This window comes from Cherax quadricarinatus, chromosome 7, assembly GCF_038502225.1.
Source record: "Cherax quadricarinatus isolate ZL_2023a chromosome 7, ASM3850222v1, whole genome shotgun sequence".
NCBI classification, from domain to species: Eukaryota; Metazoa; Arthropoda; class Malacostraca; order Decapoda; family Parastacidae; genus Cherax; species Cherax quadricarinatus.
In genome coordinates this window covers 15,020,428-15,046,794 of record NC_091298.1, presented here as the reverse complement: position 1 = coordinate 15,046,794, position 26,367 = coordinate 15,020,428, and the positions used below count along the sequence as shown (strand labels likewise).

At 38.9% G+C, this 26,367-nt stretch overlaps 1 protein-coding gene across 1 annotated transcript in view; it reads left to right on the top strand.

Annotated features, from left to right (window-relative positions):
- The first annotated feature begins 1,685 nt into the window (after positions 1-1,685).
- LOC128686814 (uncharacterized) overlaps positions 1,686-26,367 on the top strand; it is a 42,037-nt gene continuing 17,355 nt past the window's right edge. Inside the window, exons 1-6 of the mRNA XM_053773929.2 lie at positions 1,686-1,813; positions 5,394-5,484; positions 5,626-6,197; positions 6,371-6,599; positions 16,448-16,580; positions 18,896-18,990. Coding sequence (XP_053629904.2) covers positions 5,403-5,484; positions 5,626-6,197; positions 6,371-6,599; positions 16,448-16,580; positions 18,896-18,990 — 1,111 coding nt within the window. The 5' untranslated portion in view covers positions 1,686-1,813; positions 5,394-5,402. The remainder of the gene's footprint in view (positions 1,814-5,393; positions 5,485-5,625; positions 6,198-6,370; positions 6,600-16,447; positions 16,581-18,895; positions 18,991-26,367) is intronic.

The window sequence follows — 26,367 nt, the reverse complement described above, 5'->3', positions numbered from 1 at the left end:
TATACGTGTTTATGCATACATGTGAATATGTGTGTCCATAAAGAACAAAAAGGCACAATACCTGGAGTTTACCTGGAGAGAGTTCCGGGGGTCAACGCCCCCGCGGCCCGGTCTGAGACCAGGCCTCCTGGTGGATCAGAGCCTGATCAACCAGGCTGTTGCTGCTGGCTGCACGCAAACCAACATACGAGCCACAGCCCGGCTGATCCGGAACTGACTTTAGGTGCTTGTCCAGTGCCAGCTTGAAGACTGCCAGGGGTCTGTTGGTAATCCCCCTTATGTGTGCTGGGAGGCAGTTGAACAGTCTCGGGCCCCTGACTGGACTGTGACTGGAACAATACACAAATGACCCGCACATTTGAGAGAGGATGTTACCAAAACGTTTCGGTCCGACTTGAATCATTTATAAAATAAGCTCCTTCCTCATATGTGCAGGTTGTATATCCTTTACCATAAGCATCAACAGTACCACCACCATCACTATCATTACTAAATGAATCGTTTCAAGACCCGGTGGCCTGGTGGCTAAAGCTCCCGCTTCACACACGGAGGGCCCGGGTTCGATTCCCGGCGGGTGGAAACATTTCGACACGTTTCCTTACACCTGTTGTCCTGTTCACCTAGCAGCAAATAGGTACCTGGGTGTTAGTCGACTGGTGTGGGTCGCATCCTGGGGGACAAGATTAAGGACCCCAATGGAAATAAGTTAGACAGTCCTCGATGACGCACTGACTTTCTTGGGTTATCCTGGGTGGCTAACCCTCCGGGGTTAAAAATCAGAACGAAATCTTATCTTATCTCAACCCCGAAAACGGAGATCTTATTAAGGTTATCCTTTGTCGTGGTTTTCACTCTCCCTGATTGGGAATTTTCATGTTCCCATTCTCTTTCCGGGAGAAACATTGTTCCCTTTCTCATTCTCGACCAGATTTGAAAATTTAGTTTAGTTTTGTCGCGTGAGCGGCTAGTTTATTGAGAGGTTGACAACGTTCTTGACTCACACTGACTGTGGTTCAGTCTCAGGCATGGGTGGAAATATTGGACATATTTCCTTACACCAGCTGTCCCTGTTTACCTAGCATTCTTATTATTATAGCAGTCAGTAGGTACCTGGGTGTTAATCGACTGGCGTGGACCGCATCCTGGGGGACAAGATTAAAGAACCCTAATGGAAATAAGACAAAACAGTTCACGATAACGCACTGACTTTCTTTGGTTACTTGAGTGGCTAATCCTTCCCAGGTTAAAAATTCGAACAAATCTTATTCTCACACCATGCTCATCCTGTGAGCGGTAGCACAAAAACAGGATTACAGAGGTAAGTTGGTTTATTTAGGTGTAGGTACACAAGCACAATTACCATGCATAGTGTAAATTACCTAGGATAGCCCCCAAAAGTCAGACTAAATTACTTATTTTCATTGGGGTCCTTGGGTCACTCTGGGTCTTTGTCAGACCCCACTGAGCATTTTTACATTACTAGATTATAATAAAAAAAAGCGCTAAACCTACTTTTACATTGCTAGAAAGCAATGTTAGTTATTTCATATTTTACAGTTACTTCATATAGATGTTGTAAACAATACGGTAAGGAATACAATCTCCAAAATTATTTCTTTTCTCCGGATTTCCAGGTGGTAAGGCTCAATAAAGCGTCAGCTTTGGTGGCCCTGAATAACCTCAACTCCAACAATACGGCGCCAGCTCTGGCAGCTCTATAAACCCTAGCAACAAGAAGTTAATTTTTATAATAAGTTTTATACAAAAGTTTAAACTTTCAACTGTATCTTTCAAGGGAGGTTACTTGACGCTGGTGAGGGGGCTCTTAATCCAAGGGATTGGACTTGTCCTTCCCTTTCTTGGATTTAACCTGAAAATTCTTTGGATCTATAAGTAGACACCCCTCAAGGAAGGTTTCTTGATGTTGGTGAGGGGCTCTTGATTTAGGGAATTGGATCTGTGCTCCAGTTCCCCGACCCCTCAAGGAAGGTTCCTTGATGTTGGTGAGGGGCTCTTGATTTAGAGAATTGGATCTGTGCTCCAGTTCCCCGAATTAAGCCTGAATGCCTTCCACATCCCCCCCCCCCAGGCGCTGTATAATCCTCCGGGTTTAGCGCTTCCCCCTTGATTATAATAATAATAATAATCCAGTTCCCCGAATTAAGCCTGAATGCCTTCCACATCCCCCCCCAGGTGCTGTATAATCCTCCGGGTTTAGCGCTTCCCCCTTGATTATAATAATAATAATAATAATAATAATCCAGTTCCCCGAATTAAGCCTGAATGCCTTCCACATCCCCCCCCCAGGCGCTGTATAATCCTCCGGGTTTAGCGCTTCCCCCTTGATTATAATAATAATAATATAAGTAGACAGCAATTTAATATTCAACATTATCATCAGGCACATAACCAAGATGTAGATGTAGATTCAGCTTTAGATTTTTTATTTTAAATCGCTGCAAATACATAATATACCATAAAAAACCAGTAGGATGTGTAGTATTTTAGGCAAATTAGATTTATAAAAGAGAGATAAGATACTAGCGCACTTGGCTCAGTGTCTGTGGTTCGATCTCCGGCACGGGTGGAAATAATAATAATAATAATAATAATAATAATAATAATAATAATAATAATAATAATAATCTTTATTTACTACAAGTACATGTACATGGTATACAGTCCTAGCTGACAACAATGACATACTACTACATAGAAAGCCACTTGTTATGCTGAGCATCTCGGGCAAATTAGGTCAGTGTCCCAGGATGCGACCCACACCAGTCTACTAACACCCAGGTACCCATTTTACCTGCTGTCCCTGTATACCTAACAGTAAGTAGGTAAATGGGTATTAGTTGACTGGTGTGGGACGCATCCTGGGGGGGACAAGATTAAAGGACTCCAATGGAAACAAGACAGACAGTCCTTGATGACACATTGACTTTATTGGTTTTTCCTGGGTGGTTAACCCTCCCTTGGGTTAATAATCCCAGAAAAAATATTAATAATTATAATTTATTTCAGCATAAGTAAGTTTATTCAGGTATATACAAATACAGTTACATAGAATTATCATACATAGCAGCATATGTGTAGAAAACCTAGGATAACCCAAAAAAGTCAGACAGAGTGACTTATTTCCATTGGGATCCTTTATAGTGGTTGTACAAAAAGGAATGACATTAGGTGTACATGCTGAAAGCCCCTATATATACAGATTATTATTATAATTAAGGGGGAAGCACTAAACCCATAGGATTATGCAATGCCTGTGGGTGGGGGATGTGGGGAGGGATGTGGAAGGTATTCAGGCTTAATTCAGGAAACTGAAGCACAGATCCAATTCCCTAGATCAAGAGCCCCTCACCAGCATCAAGGAACCTTCCTTGAGGGGCCTGTATATGCAGAGCATTTCAGGCAAACTTAAGACTAACTTAAGATTAAGAGGGCAATAACAGTAGCATATGTGCCCCAAACATTACTTATTCCATACTACTTTCAGTCTTTCCTTAACTCACCTATGGTATGTGTGCTTGGGAATCTACTACAGAAAATCACTTAAAACCAGCAGTAACTCAACAGAAAGCTGCTGTATGAATGACCATTTAAACAAGTGCTAGACAACACACAATCCCACTCTTCAAAGGTTTAGAATTTAATCAACATACAAAACATTTGCCGTTTCTTCTGTTCATAGCTGTATAGCTCTTGTGGCTTAGCACTTCTTTTTGATTATAATAATAATCTTCTGTTCATACTACTATATGTACAGGATAACAATATATACATACACAGCTCAGAAAAGCTTTTTGGAGAGCTGCAACAGAAATCAGCATAACAAAAGAAACAAATACCCCTTTTGATGTGCCCCATGGTCGACTCGACCCAAGTAAAACCTCACTGCACATAAAATGCCCAAAATCTTGAACTCTGGCAGAAGAATCTAAAGGTTCCTTATCTGCCAACTACTTCAAAGCTACTACTAAAAAGCACCTCCTTACCTTAATGTGATTCATTCTTCCAGTGGATTTTTTTCCACTGATGATGCTACGTCCATCTGCTTCATCTCACCTGTCTACAGTATATAAGGACCTTCTCTGCACATTTGTTGTATAAGTATCTCATTCATCTCTTTATAAGTTAAAAGCTCCTAAACTAAATGATTACCAAAATAATGATGGTCAAGTAGAAATTAGCCACTTGAAAAAGAACTACCATTCTGTCATATACAGTGGACCCCCACTTTACGATCAGCTCCCAATGCGACCAATTATGTAAGTGTATTTATGTAAGTGCATTTGTACATGTATGTTTGGGGGTCTGAAATGGACTAATCTAATTCACGATATTCCTTATGGGAACAAATTCGTTCAGTAATGGCACCTGTACATACTTCTGGAATGAAATATCGTAAGCCGGGGATCCACTGTACCTGGAAATGGATTATTATTCTCATGGGGGAGCACTAAACCTATAGGGATTATACAGTACCTGTGGGGGGGATGGAAGGTATTCAGACTCAATTCAGGGAACAGGAACATAGATCCAATTCCCTAGATCAAGAGCCCCTCACCAGCATCAAGGAACCTCCCTTGAGGGGACCTGGAAATGGAAGCCTCTTAAATGTTTTGCACTCTGGCAGGATTGTTTTTTCATGAGCATGTAAGATGGTAGGAAAATCTTAAACATCTACTGCGCTCTATGTATACACACACCCCTCAAGGAAGGTTCCTAGATGTTGGCGAGGGGCTCTTGATTTAGGGAATTGGATCTGTGCTCCAGTTCCCCGAATTAAGCCTGAATGCCTTCCACATCCCCCCCCCCCAGGCGCTGTATAATCTTCCGGGTTTAGCGCTTCCCCATTGATTATAATAATAATAATCTATGTATACACTTTACTTTCCTATGTGTTTCTTAATATAGAGGTTCTTAATATCAGTGTTATATACCATTAATATATACATAATGATGCATTATTTCTTTTCCAAGTTTGAAAGTAAATATATATGTTCACCTTTTTTAATGCTAGTTGTAACCCAGCATACTATTCCATTTTTATCATTAAAACTGTCTTGGTATCTTTTATTATTACTTCTTGTATTAGCATCTGTATGCTACATTATTAATTGTATTACTGTATTGTTATTTTTTTGGGGAAGACCATAAGTATTGATTCTAATAAGGGGTAAGCAGAAAACCTATAGGGGTCATATAGCACCTGGGAAATGGGAGGCATTCAGATTTGATCCAAGGAAGGATAAATCCAGTTCTTTGCATCAAGAGCTCCTCACCAGTTAAAATGTTCAGTAATTGAAATCAGTAATTTTAAAGTACAATAGCATGAATTTGTAAGGATTATTCATTAGTAATTAATAATACATTATTTACAGAAAGTGAGGATGGGCCGAGGAACAGGAAGGCGGAGAATAGTGAAAAAAGATGACATAGGGAACACCAAGATAGCAGTAATACCAAATCTAGGTTGGTATTATTTTCAGTGATAATGCAGTGAATAAATAGTAAATACATAATGCCCACTCATGGTACCAGTGCCAGAAATTTGTAACTACCACTTTACCAGCATTTCATTTTAAAATGCAGTACGTATTATTCTCTTGACAGAACCTCGTAAAACTAGGAGCCAATCTCTCAAGGAAAACCAAGAAGCTGGGATACATCTTCCAACTGCACCACAAGAAGATGAAAACAATTTCCCATCTAATTATGTGGATGTAACACTGAGGAGGTCACTGTCAAGGGCAGGTTCAGACGATTCTGCATTTTCATCGCGCAGCTCGGTGTGGTCTCGGTGCAGTAATGTTTCCCTTGTCAACATAATGTCCCATGGTGTAGTAACAAGGAGACTAACACAAACCCTTGACCCTGTAGATGAGGAAAGAGTTATAAAACCAAAGGTTGATATAAATTCTGACACTATTAATTGGGTAAATAGCTTCTCGTCGGCAAGAGGCCAAGCTGCTGTTCCACTTTTGCGGACTCGGGCAGTTGCCAATGGTCACTTGACAAAACGAACAATGAGCAATATCACAGAAGGCTGCAACTCAGATAGTGGTTATAATTCTCAGGTGTTAGATGAAAAGTTTTCAACCAGTGTCTTTCAATCTGAGGCTGTGGTTCACATTTATATTTTTATATTCAAGGTACTAATGTTGTCAACCGAGCACCATTTAAGAGTAAGTTACCTTTTTGGATTTAATTACCATAAGTTCCTTTTTTTATTTAGAAGAAAAATTTGCAAAAAAATATTGCAATATGTTATAATCTTTAAATGCATTTAAGTTTTTTTTATATAGTATCAGTGATAAAATTTGATCCTCAAATTTTAGAACATTATTTTCTTTTCCAGTTAGCATCAAAGAATTTTAGCAGTCATCCCATGGAGGTGCATCCATTAGTGTTACAAGTAGGATCCTCATTCATTCTGGGTATACTATGTGATGTGATCTCACCGAAGCTTGCTCTGTTAGTGCCTCAGGCCATCTGGTTACTAATAAGCTTACTAGTTTACTTTACCTATTGTAAAGTTCCTGTTCAACTTGTTCCTTATTTGAGATTAACAAACCAAGGCTTAATAGGTAAGTTACTTTTTGTTTTTGTCATCCTATCATCAGTGAGTTGTAAGTTGTATTATTATTATAATAAAAAAGAAGCGCTAAGCCACAAGGGCTATAGTTGTAAGTTGTAGTATTACTTGCCAAAATATGCAATATTTGTTGATATATTGTTTTTTTTAATAATCTTTTTGTTAATTAATTTTGAGTTACGTGACATTTTACCCAATTACTGGCCCAGTGCTCATGCTGCTAAATGTTCAAGAGCACCTTTGGGCTTTTTCTTTAAATTTTGTTTTAATCTGTGGTATATCAGAAGTTCAGTTAATATAGTATTGTCCAGTTTGTGGCTATATATGTGATGAAGGTAAAATGTGTATTGTGACTTGTCATATTGTATGTCATGAATAATTTATTTTTTATATTTTATTATCACACTGGCCGATTCCCACCAAGGCAGGGTGGCCCGAAAAAGAAAAACTTTCACCATCATTCACTCCATCACTGTCTTGCCAGAAGGGTGCTTTACACTACAGTTTTTAAACTGCAACATTAACACCCCTCCTTCAGAGTGCAGGCACTGTACTTCCCATCTCCAGGACTCAAGTCCGGCCTGCCGGTTTCCCTGAACCCCTTCATAAATGTTACTTTGCTCACACTCCAACAGCACGTCAAGTATTAAAAACCATTTGTCTCCATTCACTCCTATCAAACACGCTCATGCATACCTGCTGGAAGTCCAAGCCCCTCGCACACAAACCCTCCTTTACCCCCTCTCTCCAACCTTTCCTAGGCCGACCCCTACCCCGCCTTCCTTCCACTACAGACTGATACACTCTTGAAGTCATTCTGTTTCGCTCCATTCTCTCTACATGTCCGAACCACCTCAACAACCCTTCCTCAGCCCTCTGGACAACAGTTTTGGTAATCCCGCACCTCCTCCTAACTTCCAAACTACGAATTCTCTGCATTATATTCACACCACACATTGCCCTCAGACATGACATCTCCACTGCCTCCAGCCTTCTCCTCGCTGCAACATTCATCACTCATGCTTCACACCCATATAAGAGCGTTGGTAAAACTATACTCTCATACATTCCCCTCTTTGCCTCCAAGGACAAAGTTCTTTGTCTCCACAGACTCCTAAGTGCACCACTCTCTTTTTCCCTCATCAATTCTATGATTCACCTCATCTTTCATAGACCCATCCGCTGACACGTCCACTCCCAAATATCTGAATACATTCACCTCCTCCATACTCTCTCCCTCCAATCTGATATTCAATCTTTCATCACCTAATCTTTTTGTTATCCTCATAACCTTACTCTTTCCTGTATTCACCTTTAATTTTCTTCTTTTGCACACCCTACCAAATTCATCCACCAATCTCTGCAACTTCTCTTCAGAATCTCCCAAGAGCACAGTGTCATCAGCAAAGAGCAGCTGTGACAACTCCCACTTTGTGTGTGATTCTTTATCTTTTAACTCCACGCCTCTTGCCAAGACCCTCGCATTTACTTCTCTTACAACCCCATCTATAAATATATTAAACAACCACGGTGACATCACACATCCTTGTCTAAGGCCTTCTTTTACTGGGAAATAATTTCCCTCTTTCCTACATACTCTAACTTGAGCCTCAATATCCTCGTAAAAACTCTTCACTGCTTTCAGTAACCTACCTCCTACACCATACACTTGCAACATCTGCCACATTGCCCCCCTATCCACCCTGTCATACGCCTTTTCCAAATCCATAAATGCCACAAAGACCTCTTTAGCCTTATCTAAATACTGTTCACTTATATGTTTCACTGTAAACACCTGGTCCACACACCCCCTACCTTTCCTAAAGCCTCCTTGTTCATCTGCTATCCTATTCTCCGTCTTACTCTTAATTCTTTCAATAATAACTCTACCATACACTTTACCAGGTATACTCAGCAGACTTATCCCCCTATAATTTTTGCACTCTCTTTTATCCCCTTTGCCTTTATACAAAGGAACTATGCATGCTCTCTGCCAATCCCTAGGTACCTTACCCTCTTCCATACATTTATTAAATAATTGCACCAACCACTCCAAAACTATATCCCCACCTGCTTTTAACATTTCTATCTTTATCCCATCAATCCCGGCTGCCTTACCCCCTTTCATTTTACCTACTGCCTCACGAACTTCCCCCACACTCACAACTGGCTCTTCCTCACTCCTACAAGATGTTATTCCTCCTTGCCCTATACACGAAATCACAGCTTCCCTATCTTCATCAACATTTAACAATTCCTCAAAATATTCCCTCCATCTTCCCAATACCTCTAACTCCATTTAATAACTCTCCTCTCCTATTTTTAACTGACAAATCCATTTGTTCTCTAGGCTTTCTTAACTTGTTAATCTCACTCCAAAACTTTTTCTTATTTTCAACAAAATTTGTTGATAACATCTCACCCACTCTCTCATTTGCTCTCTTTTTACATTGCTTCACCACTCTCTTAACCTCTCTCTTTTTCTCCATATACTCTTCCCTAATTGCATCACTTCTATTTTGTAAAAACTTCTCATATGCTAACTTTTTCTCCCTTACTACTCTCTTTACATCATCATTCCACCAATCGCTCCTCTTCCCTCCCGCACCCACTTTCCTGTAACCACAAACTTCTGCTGAACACTCTAACACTACATTTTTAAACCTACCCCATACCTCTTCGACCCCATTGCCTATGCTCTCATTAGCCCATCTATCCTCCAATAGCTGTTTATATCTTACCCTAACTGCCTCCTCTTTTAGTTTATAAACCTTCACCTCTCTCTTCCCTGATGCTTCTATTCTCCTTGTATCCCATCTACCTTTTACTCTCAGTGTAGCTACAACTAGAAAGTGATCTGATATATCTGTGGCCCCTCTATAAACATGTACATCCTGAAGTCTACTCAACAGTCTTTTATCTACCAATACATAATCCAACAAACTACTGTCATTTCGCCCTACATCATATCTTGTATACTTATTTATCCTCTTTTTCTTAAAATATGTATTACCTATAACTAAACCCCTTTCTATACAAAGTTCAATCAAAGGGCTCCCATTATCATTTACACCTGGCACCCCAAACTTACCTACCACACCCTCTCTAAAAGTTTCTCCTACTTTAGCATTCAGGTCCCCTACCACAATTACTCTCTCACTTGGTTCAAAGGCTCCTATACATTCACTTAACATCTCCCATATCATATGCCTTTTCTAAATCCATAAATGCAATAAAAACTTCCCTACCTTTATCTAAATACTGTTCACATATATGCTTCAATGTAAACACTTGATCTACACATCCCCTACCCACTCTAAAACCTCCTTGCTCATCCGCAGTCCTACATTCTGTCTTACCTCTAATTCTTTCAATAATAACCCTACCGTACACTTTTCCTGGTATACTCAGTAAACTTATTCCCCTATAATTTTTACAGTCTCTTTTGTCCCCCTTTCCCTTTATATAAAGGAACTTACATGCTCTCTGCCAATCCCTAGGTACCTTCCCCTCTCTCATACATTTATTAAACAAAAATACCAACCACTCTAACACTATATCTCCCCCTGCTCTTAACATTTCTGTCAAGATTCCGTCAGTTCCTGCTGCTTTACCCCCTTTTACTCTGTGTAATGCCTCGCAAACCTTTCCCACACTCACATCCTGCTCTTCTTCACTCCTAAAAGATGTTATACCTCCCAGGCTAGTGCATGAAATTACCGCCTCCCTTTCTTCATCGACATTTAAAAGTTTCTCAAAATATTCCCGCCATCTACCCAATACCTCCAGCTATCCTACTCTGTTTTTAACTGACAAATCCATTCGTTCCCTAGGCTTTCTTAACTTGTTTATCTCCAGATTTTTTTCTTATTTTCATCAAAATTTCTTGACAGTGCCTCTCCCACTCTATCATCTGCTCTCCTGTTGCACTCTCTCACCACTATTGTCACTTTACTTTTACTTTCCATATACTCTGCTCTTTTTATAACACTTCTGCTTTGTAAAAACCTCTGATAAGCTATCTTCTTCTCTTTTATCACACCCTTTACTTCATCATTCCACCAATCACTCTTTTCTCCTGCACCCACCTTCCTATAGCCACAGACTTCTGCCCCACATTTCTAATACAGTGGACCCTCAACCAGCGATATTAATCCGTTCCTGAGAGCTCATCATTAATCGAAATAATCGTTAGTTAAGTTAATTTTCCCATAAGAAATAATGGAAATCAAATTAATCCGTGCAAGACACCCCAAAGTATTAAAAAAAAACTTTTACCACATGAAATATTAATTTTAATTCACACAAACTGAAGAAGACATGCACAGTTACATGACACTTACCTTTATTGAAGATCTGGTGATGATTGATGGGATGGGAGGAGGGGAGACCGTTGATCTTCTTAGTGTTTAGAAGGGGAATCCCCTTCCATTAGCACTTGAGGTAGCAAGTCTTTTTCTGGGGTTACTTCCCTTGTTCTTTTAATGCCACTAGGACCAGCTTCAGAGTCACTGGACTTCTGTCGCACAACATATCTGTCCATAGATACCTGTACCTCTCGTTCCTTTATGACTTTCCTAAAGTGGTTCACAACATTGTCAGTGTACAGGTTGCCAACACGGCTTGCAGTAGCTGTGTCAGGGTGATTTTAATCAAAAAAGGTTTGCACTTCAAGCCACTTTGCATACATTTCCTTAATCTTAGAAGTAGGCAACTTCTTCAATTTCTCTCTCCCCTCCTCCGAAGCAGTTTCCTCAGGTCTGCCCTCTTGCTGTTCAAGATGATCTAGCAGCTCATCAGTGGTTAGTTCTTCATTGTCCTCCTCCACCAGCTCTTCCACATCCTTCCCACTAACCTCCAACGCCAAGGACTTCCCCAATACCACATTGGATTCCTCAACTGGCATAGGATTCTCAGGGTTAGCCTCAAACCCTTCACAATCCCTTTTGTCTACACATTCTGGCCACAGTTTTTTCCAAGCAGAATTCAAGGTCCTCTTAGTCACTTCCTCCCAAGCCTTACCTATAATGTTTACACAATTGAGGATGGTAAAATGATCTTTCCAAAACTCTCTTAGAATCAGTTGAGTTTCTGAGATCACTACAAAGCACCTTTCAAACATAGCTTTTGTGTACAGTTTCTTGAAGTTGGAAATGACCTGCTGGTCCATGGGCTGCAGGAGAGGAGTGGTATTAGGAGGCAAAAACTTGACCTTAATGAAGCTCATGTCCCCAGAAAGTCGCTCTGCCAAGTCTGAAGGATGACCAGGAGCATTGTCTAATACCAGGAGGCACTTAAGGTCTAATTTCTTTTCAATTAGGTAATTTTTCACATTGGGGGCAAATGCATAGTGTAACCAGTCATAGAAAAAGTCCCTAGTGACCCATGCCTTACTGTTTGCTCTCCACAGCACACACAAATTAGCCTTGACGACATTGTTTTTCCTGAACACTCTGGGAGTTTCAGAGTGATACACCAATAAAGGCTTCACTTTACAATCACCACTAGCATTGGCACACATCAACAGAGTAAGCCTGTCTTTCATAGGCTTATGTCCTGGGAGTGCCTTTTCCTCCTGAGTAATGTAGGTCCTGCTTGGCATTTTCTTCCAAAACAGGCCTGTTTCGTCACAATTAAACACTTGTTCAGGTTTCAGTCCTTTACTGTCTATGTACTCCTTGAATTCCTGCACATATTTTTCAGCCGCTTTGTGGTCCGAACTGGCAGCCTCACCATGCCTTATCACACTATGAATGCCACTACGCTTCTTAAATCTCTCAAACCAACCTTTGCTGGCCTTAAATTCACTCACATCACTAGTTGCTGGCATTTTGTTAATTAAATCGTCATGCAACTTCCTAGCCTTTTCACATATGATCGCTTGAGAGATGCTATCTCCTGCTATCTGTTTCTCGTTTATCCACACCAATAAGAGTCTCTCAACATCTTCTACCGCTTGCGATCTCAGTTTCGAAAACATAGTTGCACCTTTGGCAAGAACAGCTTCCTTGATTGCCGTTTTCTTGCCCACAATAGTAGCGATGGTTGATTGGGGTTTATTATACAACCTGACCAGCTCAGAGACAAGCACTCCACTTTCATACTTAGCAATGATCTCTTTCATCATCTCCATAGTAATTCTCACCCTTTTTGCTGTAGGGTTGGCACTAGAAGCTTTCTTGGGGCCCATGGTGACCTATTTTGCAGGTGCAATCACTACAAAGGCTGTGATAATATGAAATGTTCCAGTTGTATGTTTGGAAGCGACCGTGGTGACTGGCTTGTAAACACTGGCACACACGGGACAAGTGAGGCGCGCTCAGGCCAAAGTGGACGCGTCTCGTACGGAACGAATAGCGCTGGTCGGGTTTTTAAGCGCTAGTCGAGGCAAAATTTTTGCGTTAAAATGCATCGCTATTCAGATTTATCGTTAATCGATGCCATCACTGGTTGAGGGTCCACTGTACTGCATTTTTAAAACTATTCTGTGAGGGAAAAGTTCAACAGATAGGAGTAGCGAGCGAGTATATGGTAACGATAGTTTGATTGCCGGCTGCTTGTTAAGGTAGGGTCAGTCTAGCTCCCTCTATCCCCTTCCCCCCCCTTTATCCCCACCCCAAAAGGTGACGTGTGGGGCTCCAGCCAAACAGTAATCACTCGACTCACAGCTCCCAGCACAACTGTAAGTAAAAGCCTCTGCTCCTATTCTAGTCGATACTGGTTGAAAGCTTCACTTTTGACCAATAATGAACTTAGTCCTTTCAGTTTTAAGCTCCACATGAGACTTTTAGATAATCACCACCTTTTTTTAAGTATCTTGCACTTATCATGGAGAGTGATTTCTTAAGCAGTGGGTAACCTGTCTCTCTTTCCAGCTTGGAATGACAGATCGGGTCACCTGTAAGCCAACAAGAAGTGTTGAAGGAGACGGACTGAAAACAGTCTTGGGACGTCACTTCATGATCTACCTACCTGATTAGTTGTACAGGACACTACCCCTCATCTTTGCAGCAGTAAAGAACCTGCGTTCCTGTCATGTGGACTGACTATTCAAGGCTATAGACTCTGTGAAGAACTAGTCGTTGGGTTGTCACTCAACACCTGTGACCCCCCCCTCCCCCACATCATCAACGACTACAATTTTTACAAGACTGTGTCAACATCAACCAGACACCCCAGTTTACTTGTACATATTAGCGTTGAATTCAAATGGCAATTTTTCTTTTCATTGTTCATTTTTCTTTCAAGTAGGATACACCTTCATATTTCAATGTTTTATCTTTGCATTAATAAATAATAAATTGTTTATCTTTGTGAATTATTATTTCTTTTTCTATTCATTAATTTTCCTGAGGAGGAGCCAGCCTTGGTAATACTGTCTGAAGTTGTTACAGGGCTGAGTAAGCCTTCACATATTCCAACCCTCTTCAACCACCCCACTACTCATACTTGCACAAGCCCACCTTTCTGCCAGTAGTTGCTTATATCTCACCTGAACTTCCTCCTCCCTTAGTTTATACACTTTCACCTCTCTCTTACTTGTTGTTGCCATTTTCCTTTTGTCCCATCTACCTCTTACTCTAACTGTAGCTACAACTAAATAATGATCCGATATATCAGTTGCCCCTTTATAAACGTGTACATCCTGAAGCCTACCCATCAACATTTATCCACTAATACATAATCTGACAAACTACTTTCATTACGTGCTATATCATACCTTGTATACTTATTTATCCTCTTTTTCATAAAATATGTATTACTTATTACCAAACCTCTTTCTACACATAGCTCAATTAAAGGCTCCTCATTTTCATTTACCCCCTGGCACCCCAAATTTACTTACTATTCCTCTGCAACATTTTTACCCACTTTAGCATTGAAATTCCCAATCACAAGTACCCTCACACTTGGTTCAAAACTCTCCATGCACTCGCTCAACATTTCCCAAAATCTCTCTCTCTCCTCTACACTTCTCTCTTCTCCAGGTGCATAAACACTTACTATAACCTACTTTTAACATCGAACCCTTATTTTACTCCACATAATACTTGAATTAATACATTTATATTCCCTCTTTTCCTGCCATAACTTGTCCTTCAACATTATTGCTACTCCTCCTTTAGCTTTAACTATTTGAAACCCCTGACCTAATCCTATTTATTTCTCCCAGTGAAGCTCTCCCACCCTCTTCAGTTCTGTTTCACTTAAAGCCAGGACATTCAGTATCTTCTCATTCATAACATCCACAATCATGTCTTTCTTATCATTTGCACAACATCCACGCACATTCAAACATCCCACTTTGATGGTTTTCTTCTTTTTCTTTTTAGTAGGCTATACGGGAAAAGGGGTTACTGGCTCAATGTTCCCGGCATTTTAGTCGACTTTTACAACACGCATGGCTTACGGATGAAAGATTCTTATTCCACTTCCCCATGGATATGAAAGGAAAAGCAATAAGAAGTTTTTTTTTTTTTTTTTTTTAAACAAGTCGGCCGTCTCCCACCGAGGCAGGGTGACCCAAAAAAGAAAGAAAATCCCCAAAAAGAAAATACTTTCATCATCATTCAACACTTCCACCACACTCACACATTATCACTTTTTGCAGAGGTGCTCAGAATACAACAGTTTAGAAGCATACACATATAAAGATACACATATCCCTCCAAACTGCCAATATCCCAAACCCCTCCTTTAAAGTGCAGGCATTGTACTTCCCATTTTTAGGACTCAAGTCTGACTATATGAAAATAACTGGTTTCCCTGAATCCCTTCACTAAATATTACCCTGCTCACACTCCAACAGATCGTCAGGTCCCAAGTACCATTCGTCTCCATTCACTCCTATCTACCACGCTCACGCACGCTTACTGGAAGTCCAAGCCCCTTGCCCACAAAACTATTAAGATAAAATCAAAGAAAACTCAGATGAGTGTGTATACATAAACATGTACATGTATGTGGAGTGTGACCTAAGTGTAAGTTGAAGTAGCACGACGTACCTGAAATCTTGCATGTTTATGAGACAAAAAAAAAAAAGATACCAGCAATCCTACCATCATGTAAAACAATTACAGGCTTTCGTTTTACACTCACTTGGCAGAATGGTAGTACCTCCCTGGGTGGTTGCTGTCTACCAGCCTACTACTAATATACAATATACATAAGTATAATATCAGAGTACACCTACCATCCGCCTTACGACCTGCTCGACTTACGACCACTCGACTTACGACCGTGTTTTTTTTTTTTCCAAATTTCTGGGAAATAAGCCACTATTTGTGTTGTACACAGTGTTTATCCTAAACCTTACAGTATAAAATACAGTACTAACAGCATAAAAAGTAAAGTAAAACATGAAATACCAAAGTAAAGCAATAAAATAAAGTCATTGCAAAAATGTGATATTGATATTCAGTAGTAAAGTTCGACTTACGACCATTTCAACTTACGACCGGTTTCTCGGAACCGAACTCGGTCATAGTTGGATGGTAGGTGTATATATAAAATATGAAAGAACTTTTAAAAACACTTGAAATTTTGGAAAGTTTCCAGACATAATGGAGAGATGCGGTGCTCACGGAGAATGTAAACAGAGTGGGGCGCTGTATAGCGAGTTTTGGTCATAATTTGAAATGTCCGTATTGGCGGAACGCTGCAAAGTGAAGGGCCGTAAAGCGGGGCCCTACTGTATATAATTTTTTGTATGTATTCTTATAAATTGAGGGAGGAATCCATGTGGAATCTCATCAAATTCTTTCAGTTAGATATAGAGTATTTTATTGTACAGTATTCATGTTGTGTGTTTTATAAAAAAAAAGTGGCATACCATTACAGGATCTCAGCTTCTTGCAGTACATTTGAGATTCCGATGCAGTCATGCAGGCGTTTTAGCAAGAGTCGGTCTTAGCTATGGCTTGGCTGCCATTGTGTCTCCTTCCATCACATCAATGACAAGTAAATTGCTTGGGTAAGTAGTGGTAGGAATTCCATATTAGCCACATTAATTTTTTGGGACAATATGGTAGCTACATTTAGCTACATTAACACAGCATCAAAAGACAACTAACTTTCAGAGAGCCACAAAAAGCTTACAAGTAATAAATTAAAATTCAGTTGCCTCTCATATTCTTTTTTCTATTCCTTAAGAGTTGAAATTAAGAAGGTATACACAGTATATAAAGTGCTGTATTTTATGAAGTTTTTAACATTTACTTTGGAGGTTACATATATTTCATTATACTGTGATTGATTTATTCCATTTGTGGTACAGTACTTGTCATTTTTCAACTATTCTTTTATTTTCTTGTTAGTTTTAAATAAAGTACTGTCCATGTGTTAAGAAATTTATTATTTCTCTGCTGTGTTGATTCATCAACACTGTCACCAACCACAATGTTATTTGAGATGTTATATTAGTCAGTTTTAGTACACATGCCATAAGTACATTCTACCCACATTCAGCTTTGCTTACTTGAACCAATGAATGATTTGTATTTTTTCCTTTAGTCCATTGTTTAGGATAGTATAATAAATCCATTTCTTAAAATTCAGTTGAATTCCTCCCTGTCTAGGAAAATGGAAGCATAAAGGGAAGATAATTAATACCTAGAAGTGTAGAGAAGAATGAAAGCTCAAAATTTCATTGGCGCCATTATTTGTAAATTAAATCAAGGGGATAAAAGTGCTGGAATAGTTCATTGTGTGTATATTAGAGAAAGTGCTCTAGTATTGAGAGCATGACTGATCTTTCTTATACAGAATGGGAAAGTAACCATAATACATGAATTATAGGGATTTAAATCTATTACATATACATTTGTACCCCCAAATTATTATTATTATAATCAAGGGGAAGCGCTAAACCCGGAGGATTATACAGCGCCTGGGGGGGGGATGTGGAAGGCATTCAGGCTTAATTCGGGGAACTGGAGCACAGATCCAATTTCCTAAATCAAGAGCCCCTCACCAACATCAAGGAACCTTCCTTGAGGGGTTGTACCCCCAAAATTTGCAAATAATTAAAGTTATTTGTAGGATACCTTTTATCAAAAACATGAAATGATTAAAATGAACAAATTTGGGAGTTTATGTAGTAGGTAAAGTGTATAACAGAACTATGATTGATAAAATAAGTGGATAAATAAAGTATAATTGAATAAAAATAGAGTATATTTAGAACAAAATGGTAGGACAAATAAGATAGGGTGGATAGGGAAGCAATGTGGCAGAATTTGCAAATGTGTGGAATAGGTGGTAGGTTACTAAAGAGAGTACAGAGTTTGTATGTTGATAATGAGGCTCAGGTTAGAATATGTAGGGCATGGGGGATTTTTTTTTAAGTAAAAGTAGGCCTTTAGACAGGGATGTGTGATCTCACCATGGTTGTTTAACTTACTGTTTTTCTAGTTGGTTGTAAAAGAAATGAATGCTGGGGTGTTGGGGAAAGGTGTTGGATTAAAAGATAATGATAATTCTGATACACATTGGAAATTGTTATAGTTGCTCTTGACTAATGACTTGGTTCTTGTAGGAGATTTGAAGAGAAATTGAAAGGGTTATTGGACAAATTTGAGAGGGTATGTAAAATATAGAAATTAAATATGAACGTACAAAAAAGTTTAAAGTCTAGGCAATGAAAAATTGGACATCAGATTGGAAGGAGTACAGAGGAAGTGAATATATTTGGGAGTGGATTTGTCAGCATGGGTCTTTGAAAAATGAAGGGGGGAAAAAATTGGTGGCAGCTTGAGGCATCTGTAGAAAAATAAAATTACCTATGGAGGCAAAAATGGGAATATACCAGAGTACTATATAATGGTGCCAACACTTATATGGGTGTGAGGTATTGGCTTCAAATGTTGCAACAAGGATGATGCAATGTATGATGTGAATAATATGCAGAGAATTCAGAGTGTAGAAACTAGAAGACAATGTGGGGTTACCAAAGGTATAATTCAGAGGCCTGAGAAGACATTGTTGAGGTGGTTTAGTCAGTGTGTATGGATCAGAATAGGATGACCAGAAGGGTGTATATAGCTGGGGAAGGAAAAATGGGTAGGGGTCATCCCAAGAAGGGTTGGAGGGAGGGGGTAAATGAGGTTTTGAGTGTTAAGGACTTAAGCAATCAGCAGGATAGTGAAAGTGTGGATTAGATCATAGTAAATTGTTTTGATACCGTATGCGGCTGCTATTAATTATATAATGTAGCATGATCACATTTATATACAGTAGTAAAGGTAATACTGTACTGTTCATCAATAATGACATGGTCCTCTTTACCAGGAGTTTCATTAACTATCAGCTAGTTACCCTAGTGAGTCTCCTGAGTATGATGGCAGTCCTTAGGCTCTTAGGCAGTAACTCTAAAGAGTTTTCCAGTAAGTACTTTCCCTTTATATACATCTGTCATGGAGTAGCTACTGTAGAATGCTTTTGAATTTTTGCACTGTAATGTGGACATATTCTTGGCTTATCTGCATGGTAATGAATAATAGTCTATCTGGTGTGTTTTTTGCATGGTAGGTTAGATACAGGAAGTTCCACACTTACAAATGCTTCAAGTTACACAAACATTCACACTTAAAAACTAGGCACTTAGGAAACAATTTTTTTTCAACAGTTGCTGGTACACAGTATGAAAATTTGTGAAACGAGAGCCATTCTTTGTGCTGTGCTATTGTTTTTATATATAAAAAACTTAGAATATAAGTTGAAATACTAGGAACAACTCATTTGCAAGATGGGTAACCCTTGTATTTACTTGTTCTTCATATGAAATAATTAATACTGTATATTCTTCTTTAGAAGCTATTTTTCAATTGTAGAGATCTTTTATAAGGTGTACTGCAGCCTCTTTTTAGAGCCTATTTTTTGGGGGGGGGCCTTACAAGTGTTTGTACCAGGTGTTTATGCTCATGACCAGAAAGGATAAGAAAGATATTGTTGGGCTTACTTTCAAATGGTTACTTTTTTAAATGAATTGAGCAAGCTAGTGCAGTTTGTTCTGAGAGCCTAATCCTGTGAGAAATGGAAGATTGCATTCTTGGTTTTGTTGATCTTCATATTTATGTGTTTGTGCTGTGTACGTATTCCTTATGTTTCAGGACTATCAAAAATCCTATACAGTAGGGCCCCACTTACTCGGCAGGTTAGGCTCCAGGCTACTGCCGGAAAGCAGACTTTGCCGGAAAGCAGAACTCCATTTTTTCCATTTATAAATGCATATAAATGCCAGATAAGTTTACACTAACACATATGAAGTTAGCAATAGAACTAGGCATTTAAAAGTAAAATAAACACACAGTACACTCATTATTTACCTCAAAATATTTGTAGTCTTCGTGTAGGGCAAAGGGTGAGTAGTATTTACTCTAAGAAGTCAGGTGTGGTAGCCCTCCTGGCCACCCCCACCTACACATACAATACTACGATGCTTAAAGCTCCCTAAAGCAATAAAATGCATATACAGTGGACCCCCGCATAACGATCACCTCCGAAAGCGACCAGTTATGTGTATTTATGTAAGTGCGTTTGTACGTGTATGTTTGGGGGTCTGAAATGGACTAATCTACTTCACAATATTCCTTATGGGAACAAATTCGGTCAGTACTGGCACCTGAACATACTTCTGGAGTGAAAAAATATCGTTAACCGGGGGTCCACTGTACAGTACATGCATTATTTACCTTAAAATATTTGTAGTCTTAATGGTCTTAATGTAGGGTGAAAGGTGAAAAGTATTTATTTGTAGAAAGTCGTGTGGGAGGTATGGCATCCTGCCTGGCCACTTATATCTACTACGACATTAAGTTCTCTAGAGTGATAAAATGCACATATAGTACACTCATTAATTACCTTAAAATATTTGTAGTCTTAATGTAGGGTTAGAGGCGAGTTTTATTTGTATGAAGTCGGGTTGGGAAGTATGGCTTGCCAGGAAGGGCAGCCCTCCCCACCCACCCACACATAATGTAAACAAACCAGATGAACGGGTTTGGCTTTTGTCACAAGTCCTACAAGTTGCCTGGCTACCACAAGTCCTACAAGTTGCCTGGCTACCACAAGTCCTACAAGTCGCCTGGCTACCACAAGTCCTACAAGTTGCCTGGCTACAACATTTCATATTTATGTTAATTTATTCTACTGTGGGGTGTATTTAGATGGATTAAGCAAAATGTCTATACTGTATTAATGTTGTATACGATATTTAGTGCTCCTTAGAGCGATTATTGTGTTATTATTATTATTATTATTATGGCATCTTCAAGACTAATAAGACACTCTTAGTGATTTTAATGTGCACCTGCATGCCAGCACAGTGTGTAAGTTTACTTTGATACGTATGTGTACCCGTACCTGTTATAATAATAATGAAGGTATGTAGTCTGCCTGGGCTACATACCTACACCTACCTACATATCTACACGATATTTAATGTGGCCCAGACACTCATTACCATCGACATACCATGTTCACCGAGTTTAATCGTTTATAACAATTACCTTTAGATGCCATCATAAACAAATGGAGAAGTAATGAATAATTCAAGCTGAGAATTGTAAACAAAAGTGTTATGTATTAAGGGGAGTGATGTAATGTTTTCCCTCCGCCCGGCTACCACACCTCCATAGTATATAAAAAAAATGTTTATGTTATGTAATGTGTTTCTTATATAATTTTGAAGAAAATATCATAGATGGATTAATGAAAGTGTCTATATTGACGTAAAATTAGACATTTAACGTGGCCAAGAGTGATTATTACGCAATAGAGAGATGTGCTCATGGAGAATGTAAACAAACCGGGTAGCTGATGCTGTATTTGAAAGACCACTTGCCGTATAGAAAGTTTTGGTCATAATTTGAGATTGCCGTATTAGCGGAACGCCATAAAGCGAAATGCCAAAAAGCGGAGCCATACTGTATTATTTATTACACATTTATATTTTTTATTCCTTTATGAATTTCCCTTCAGTAATGTGGTGGCATCATAGAGTTTTCTTCCATAGATATCGAGTTGCCTTCAAGTAGTAAAACTTTTACTGGAATGCTTAAAATATATGCCAGAGGCTAGCACCTGCTGGGTTTTATTTGCTGAAAAACTGTATACATATGTGCAAACATTGAAAATTGCCTGAAACACTATATATAAGGAAAATTAAAAAAACAAATAAACAGACAAAAATGTATGAGTAAAAAATCGTTTGTAAGGAATAGTAAAAACTTTTTTTTTTTTGGGGGGGGGGAGGGGGGATGTAATCTGATTGTGAGCACAGTATAGCTTACTGCCAAGCAGTGTTGCAATTTAAGTCTGTATCAAACACCAATTTCTCACCAGGCACTTCACTGTAAGGAATTGGTTAAAAGAAATATATTCCTGAACTATTTGTCTATTGTTCTTTTCCCCCTGAAGTCAGTTGCTACACTTTACTCATGAATACTTTGACAGTCTTCTTGTCAGTAATTCTTCAACTTCTGAATGTCTGTGTACTCTCAATCCTCTTCTCAGTTATTCTCTTGAATTTTTGAGCATCTTTCTTACAAGCTTTTCATCAGTCACTTTCTACTCATGTCTGAATATCTTTACAATCTGCCTATCAGTCATTCTCTCATGTCAGAATGTCTTCCTTACAGGCTTTTCACTAGACATTCTTTACACATCTGAACATCTTCCTTTCAGTCCTTCCATCAGTCATTCCCTCATGTTGGAACATCTTAATTACAAGCCTTTCACTGGTCATTCTCTTCACATGTCTGAGCATTTTCCTTACAATTGCCTCATAGGTTTAGTGCTTGGTTTTGATTATAATAATTTCCTTACAATTCTCCCAGTCATTCTTGCATCATGTCTTGACCCATTCTCTTGCCATATACCCTACCTCAGTTGACACTGATCTGACACACTATCTCCTTCCTTTGGCAATTGTTCTTCTCTCGATACCTCTTCCTCACTCTTGCCATGTTATGTTGAATGACTTGTGTTTATTGCTTTCCAAGAATACTGTACAATAATAATACCACTGTCCCTCATACCTTGTTTCTGACCTTTGAGTGTAAGCAAATTAATATAATCACAGGGTAGCACTAAACCTGTAGGATTATACAGTGCATGTGGGGGGATGAAAGATATTCAGGGGTTAAAAAGCACATAGGGGAATAGGGAGCAGTCAGGTTTGATCCAAGGAAGAGGACAGGTCCTGTTTCCTTGCATCAAACACCTTTCACTGTCATAAAGGAACCTCCCTTGAGGGGGCATGCCCACAAGAGGCAGGCATTTAAAGTCGATGCAGAAAAAAAATAAGTATACGAGTTTCAGGTGACTGGTGTATGTAATGTGTCATTGAAGGAGCCAATGATGTTTCCGTTACTTATGGAAAATAATTTATGTTGTGGACTACAAGCATTAAAGATGAATGATACATGCCAGAAGGACCATAGCTGTGGACATAGACCAAGGATTTTTCCCCTGTGTTTGCTGTGCAGAGATATCTGTAATTCCTTCTCTCTCTAGTGGAAGTTTGACCTATTCCTGGAAATACAGTCCATTTATGCTCAGTCCACATGGGTCTTCTTCATATGATGAATCACTCAGGGGATTATTGTTATTATAATCAAAGAAAGCACTAAACCGAATCACTCAGGGGAGATTTGTTCATTTGACAGATGCCATTTACTACTTTTCATTTTCACTTTGAAAAAAAAAAAATTAAATATTGCATCATAAAATGTGATATTCAACTTTCTCCATACCATATAAATGAGACGCTGCTCAGCAGAAAACAAGTGCCAAGTTCAAACATGAGAAATAGAGCAGGCCTGGGCAAGATCAAAGCTGTGAAGCTCATGTTAATGTACTTTGTTATGGGGCTCTGAGTGTAGTTTACAGATGCAAAATAGAACACATTGATACATTCACTGACCCAGATTGTGCACATTGTGGTTGTTACGACTTTGATGTTATAACTTAAATAAAATGTTCCTGGCTCCTAAAGGCTGCTCACACTGCTGTCTAGGGGTTATAAAATTACTCTGAAATACAGAGCAAACCTTGAGCCAGCAGGTACTCATACAAATTAAGCACAAGTGCAAATTATTAACGTTGTATAAGGAAGGACACAAAAACTCACCTATACAAAAATATTTATAATACTAACTTACATACAACTTACAATCTACTCCAAAAAAAAAACACCCACCACACTCCATTTCACATTAGCACACTGCTACTAATGAGTTAAAATATTTCAGGGAGGCTCCATGACACACACACCCATCATCGCTTCTGCCCAGTAGACTATTTACCAGCAGGCAAAACACCATAGAGTACTCTTGCATAAACAGGCCTCTGCATACTAGGGCCTTACAGGTAAACATGAGAGCAATAAAATAACATATGGTATAAACTTACAAAAAACACCATCCCTTCTAAACACATACCGTGATGTATTAGGACACCTTGTTGCAAGTGTGGTGCTCCACCGGCTGACACTTGCCACACCTCATCTGCTCCTGTCTCCTGGCCACTAACTGGCTGGGAATAATACGCATTCGGATTCAGTACAATCCCGGAAAATGACATATGGAGCGTTATTTCTTAATAAATTTTACTGCAGCACACTGCATGACAGTGGTGCTTATTCTATTCTGCCACAGATACCTCAGATAGCAAAGGAATGATTTCTTTTGTGTTAGAAGAGTTTTTGGCAATGCACTTCTTTGGCAAGAGGATACAGGTAAAAACTTCCATATTGATTCACATGTATCACTTGGCTGTCAAGTCAGTGTCAAACATGCTTTAGGGAGCACATATCTTTTTGGTCTCAGGATTGCTACAAGTTCCTCTAATAGTTTCTTGCATATACTGTACTTTTCTATCCATTAGCACAAGCCAAAAGCCTTCCCTTGTTGAACTCTGCAGTGGGTAGGGGGGATGGGAATAAGAAAATTTAACATTCAAGGACTTTTGTGCTCCGCTAGGAACCATCTGCATTTATTGATTATACAGAATCTCTAGTATCAAACTGGGGATGATTCAAAGTGTTACCAGTGATAGGGCAAAGTATTCTCTCCAGGGCTTGCTGAGTCGCTAATATGCTACTGGGAAGAAAGCAATGGTAATACTTATGCTAACTACACTTGAGGAACCCTGCAGAATTTTCTTGAAATACCATTATGCTAATATTATATGCAATATTTCACAACATTGCTTTGCAATAAGATAGTCCTATTGTTTAAAAGGTTTTGCCTCATCTCCTTTAACCTTTTCAGGGTTGGTGCCATACTAGTACGGCTTGCACTCCAGGGTTGGTGCCGTACTAGTATGCATAAATTCTAGTGCCTTCAAATCTAGTGAAAGCTGGTAGGCCTACATATTAGAGAATGGGTCTATGTGGTCAGTGTGCACAGTATAAAAAAATCCTGCAGCACACAGTGCACAATGAGAAAAAAAAACTCCGACCGTGTTTTTGCTTTAAAACAGCGACTTTGCAGTGTATTTTTGTATGCTATTTATGGTTGTATTCTAGTTTTCCTGGTCTCATTTTATAAAATGGAAGACATATTACAGAAATTGAGATGATTTTGATTGGTCTCACAATGAAAAGTACCTTGAAATTGAGCTCAAAGTAGCAGAAATGTTTGATTTTTGCCAAAGTTCAAAAGTAAACAAATCATGCCACACGTCCAATACACGTCAACTGGCAAGTCTAATATTCTTTCGCAAGTGCGCTGATATTATTTATACCATTTATACACTAATGCAGTAGTCTGCATAACAGTAAATCTTCTATTTTTTTGTGAGAATAAAAATTCAAAGGGGCAAGCAAAAGAAATGTAAGAGAGGCCTGGGGATGTGACTAATGAACAGAAAAAAAGTTATTTTAGTGCCAGGAATGTCTGTCTTGTTTATTCTGAACCCTATTTAGAAATTGGCATCTTTTGAAATTTGTGTGAAATTGGCAAAATTGCCAATTTCTGACCACTTTATTGGATAGTTGAAATTGGTAAATGGGTGGTTTCTTGTACTCATTCGATAGAAAAAATGGAGTTCTAGCGAAATGGTTATGATTTTTGTCGACTGGTACATTGGAATTGGCCGAAAATAGGGCTCAAAGTGGGCAAAATTGCTGATGTGTAAACATCGTCGAGATCGCTAACTTCGCGAGAGCATAATTCCATAAGTTTTCCATCAAATTTTATACTTTTGGTGTCATTATGATTGGGAAAAGATTCTCTATCATTTCATAAGAAAAAATAATTTTTTTTTTCGAAAAATTTCCGACCCTGAGAACAAATTGAGGAGAGGGCCTGCTGACTCTGAAAGGGTTAAATATTGGCATGTGTGTTATTTTGCATTTGTCCTTCAGTATACCTTTTGTAATGAAAATTCAAAATTTTTAGTTAAAAGCTTAGTCCTGTCCATTGTTTGAAGACTCTTTGTGCTGTGTTGTCTGGGATATCTCAGTGTCCACCAATTTAGTGATTATTCCTGTCTTAATTTTTGTGCTTTGTTATTCACCATTTATTTCTAAAAACATGACATTTTGTTCTTACCATTTCCAATAGTATTTTAATTTTTTTTAAAGCCTCTCTCCTTATTTTTCTATATTTATTTCTTGTTTGTTTATTGCTCTTGTAAGACCATAGGTTAGCATGTTTCCTGTATTGGCTTCGTTTTTTTTTTTGTGGCTCTCCAGCATCTTCCATTAAACTATTCTTTATTGGGTTCCGCACCTGCTGATCTTCTCTTTGTGCAAC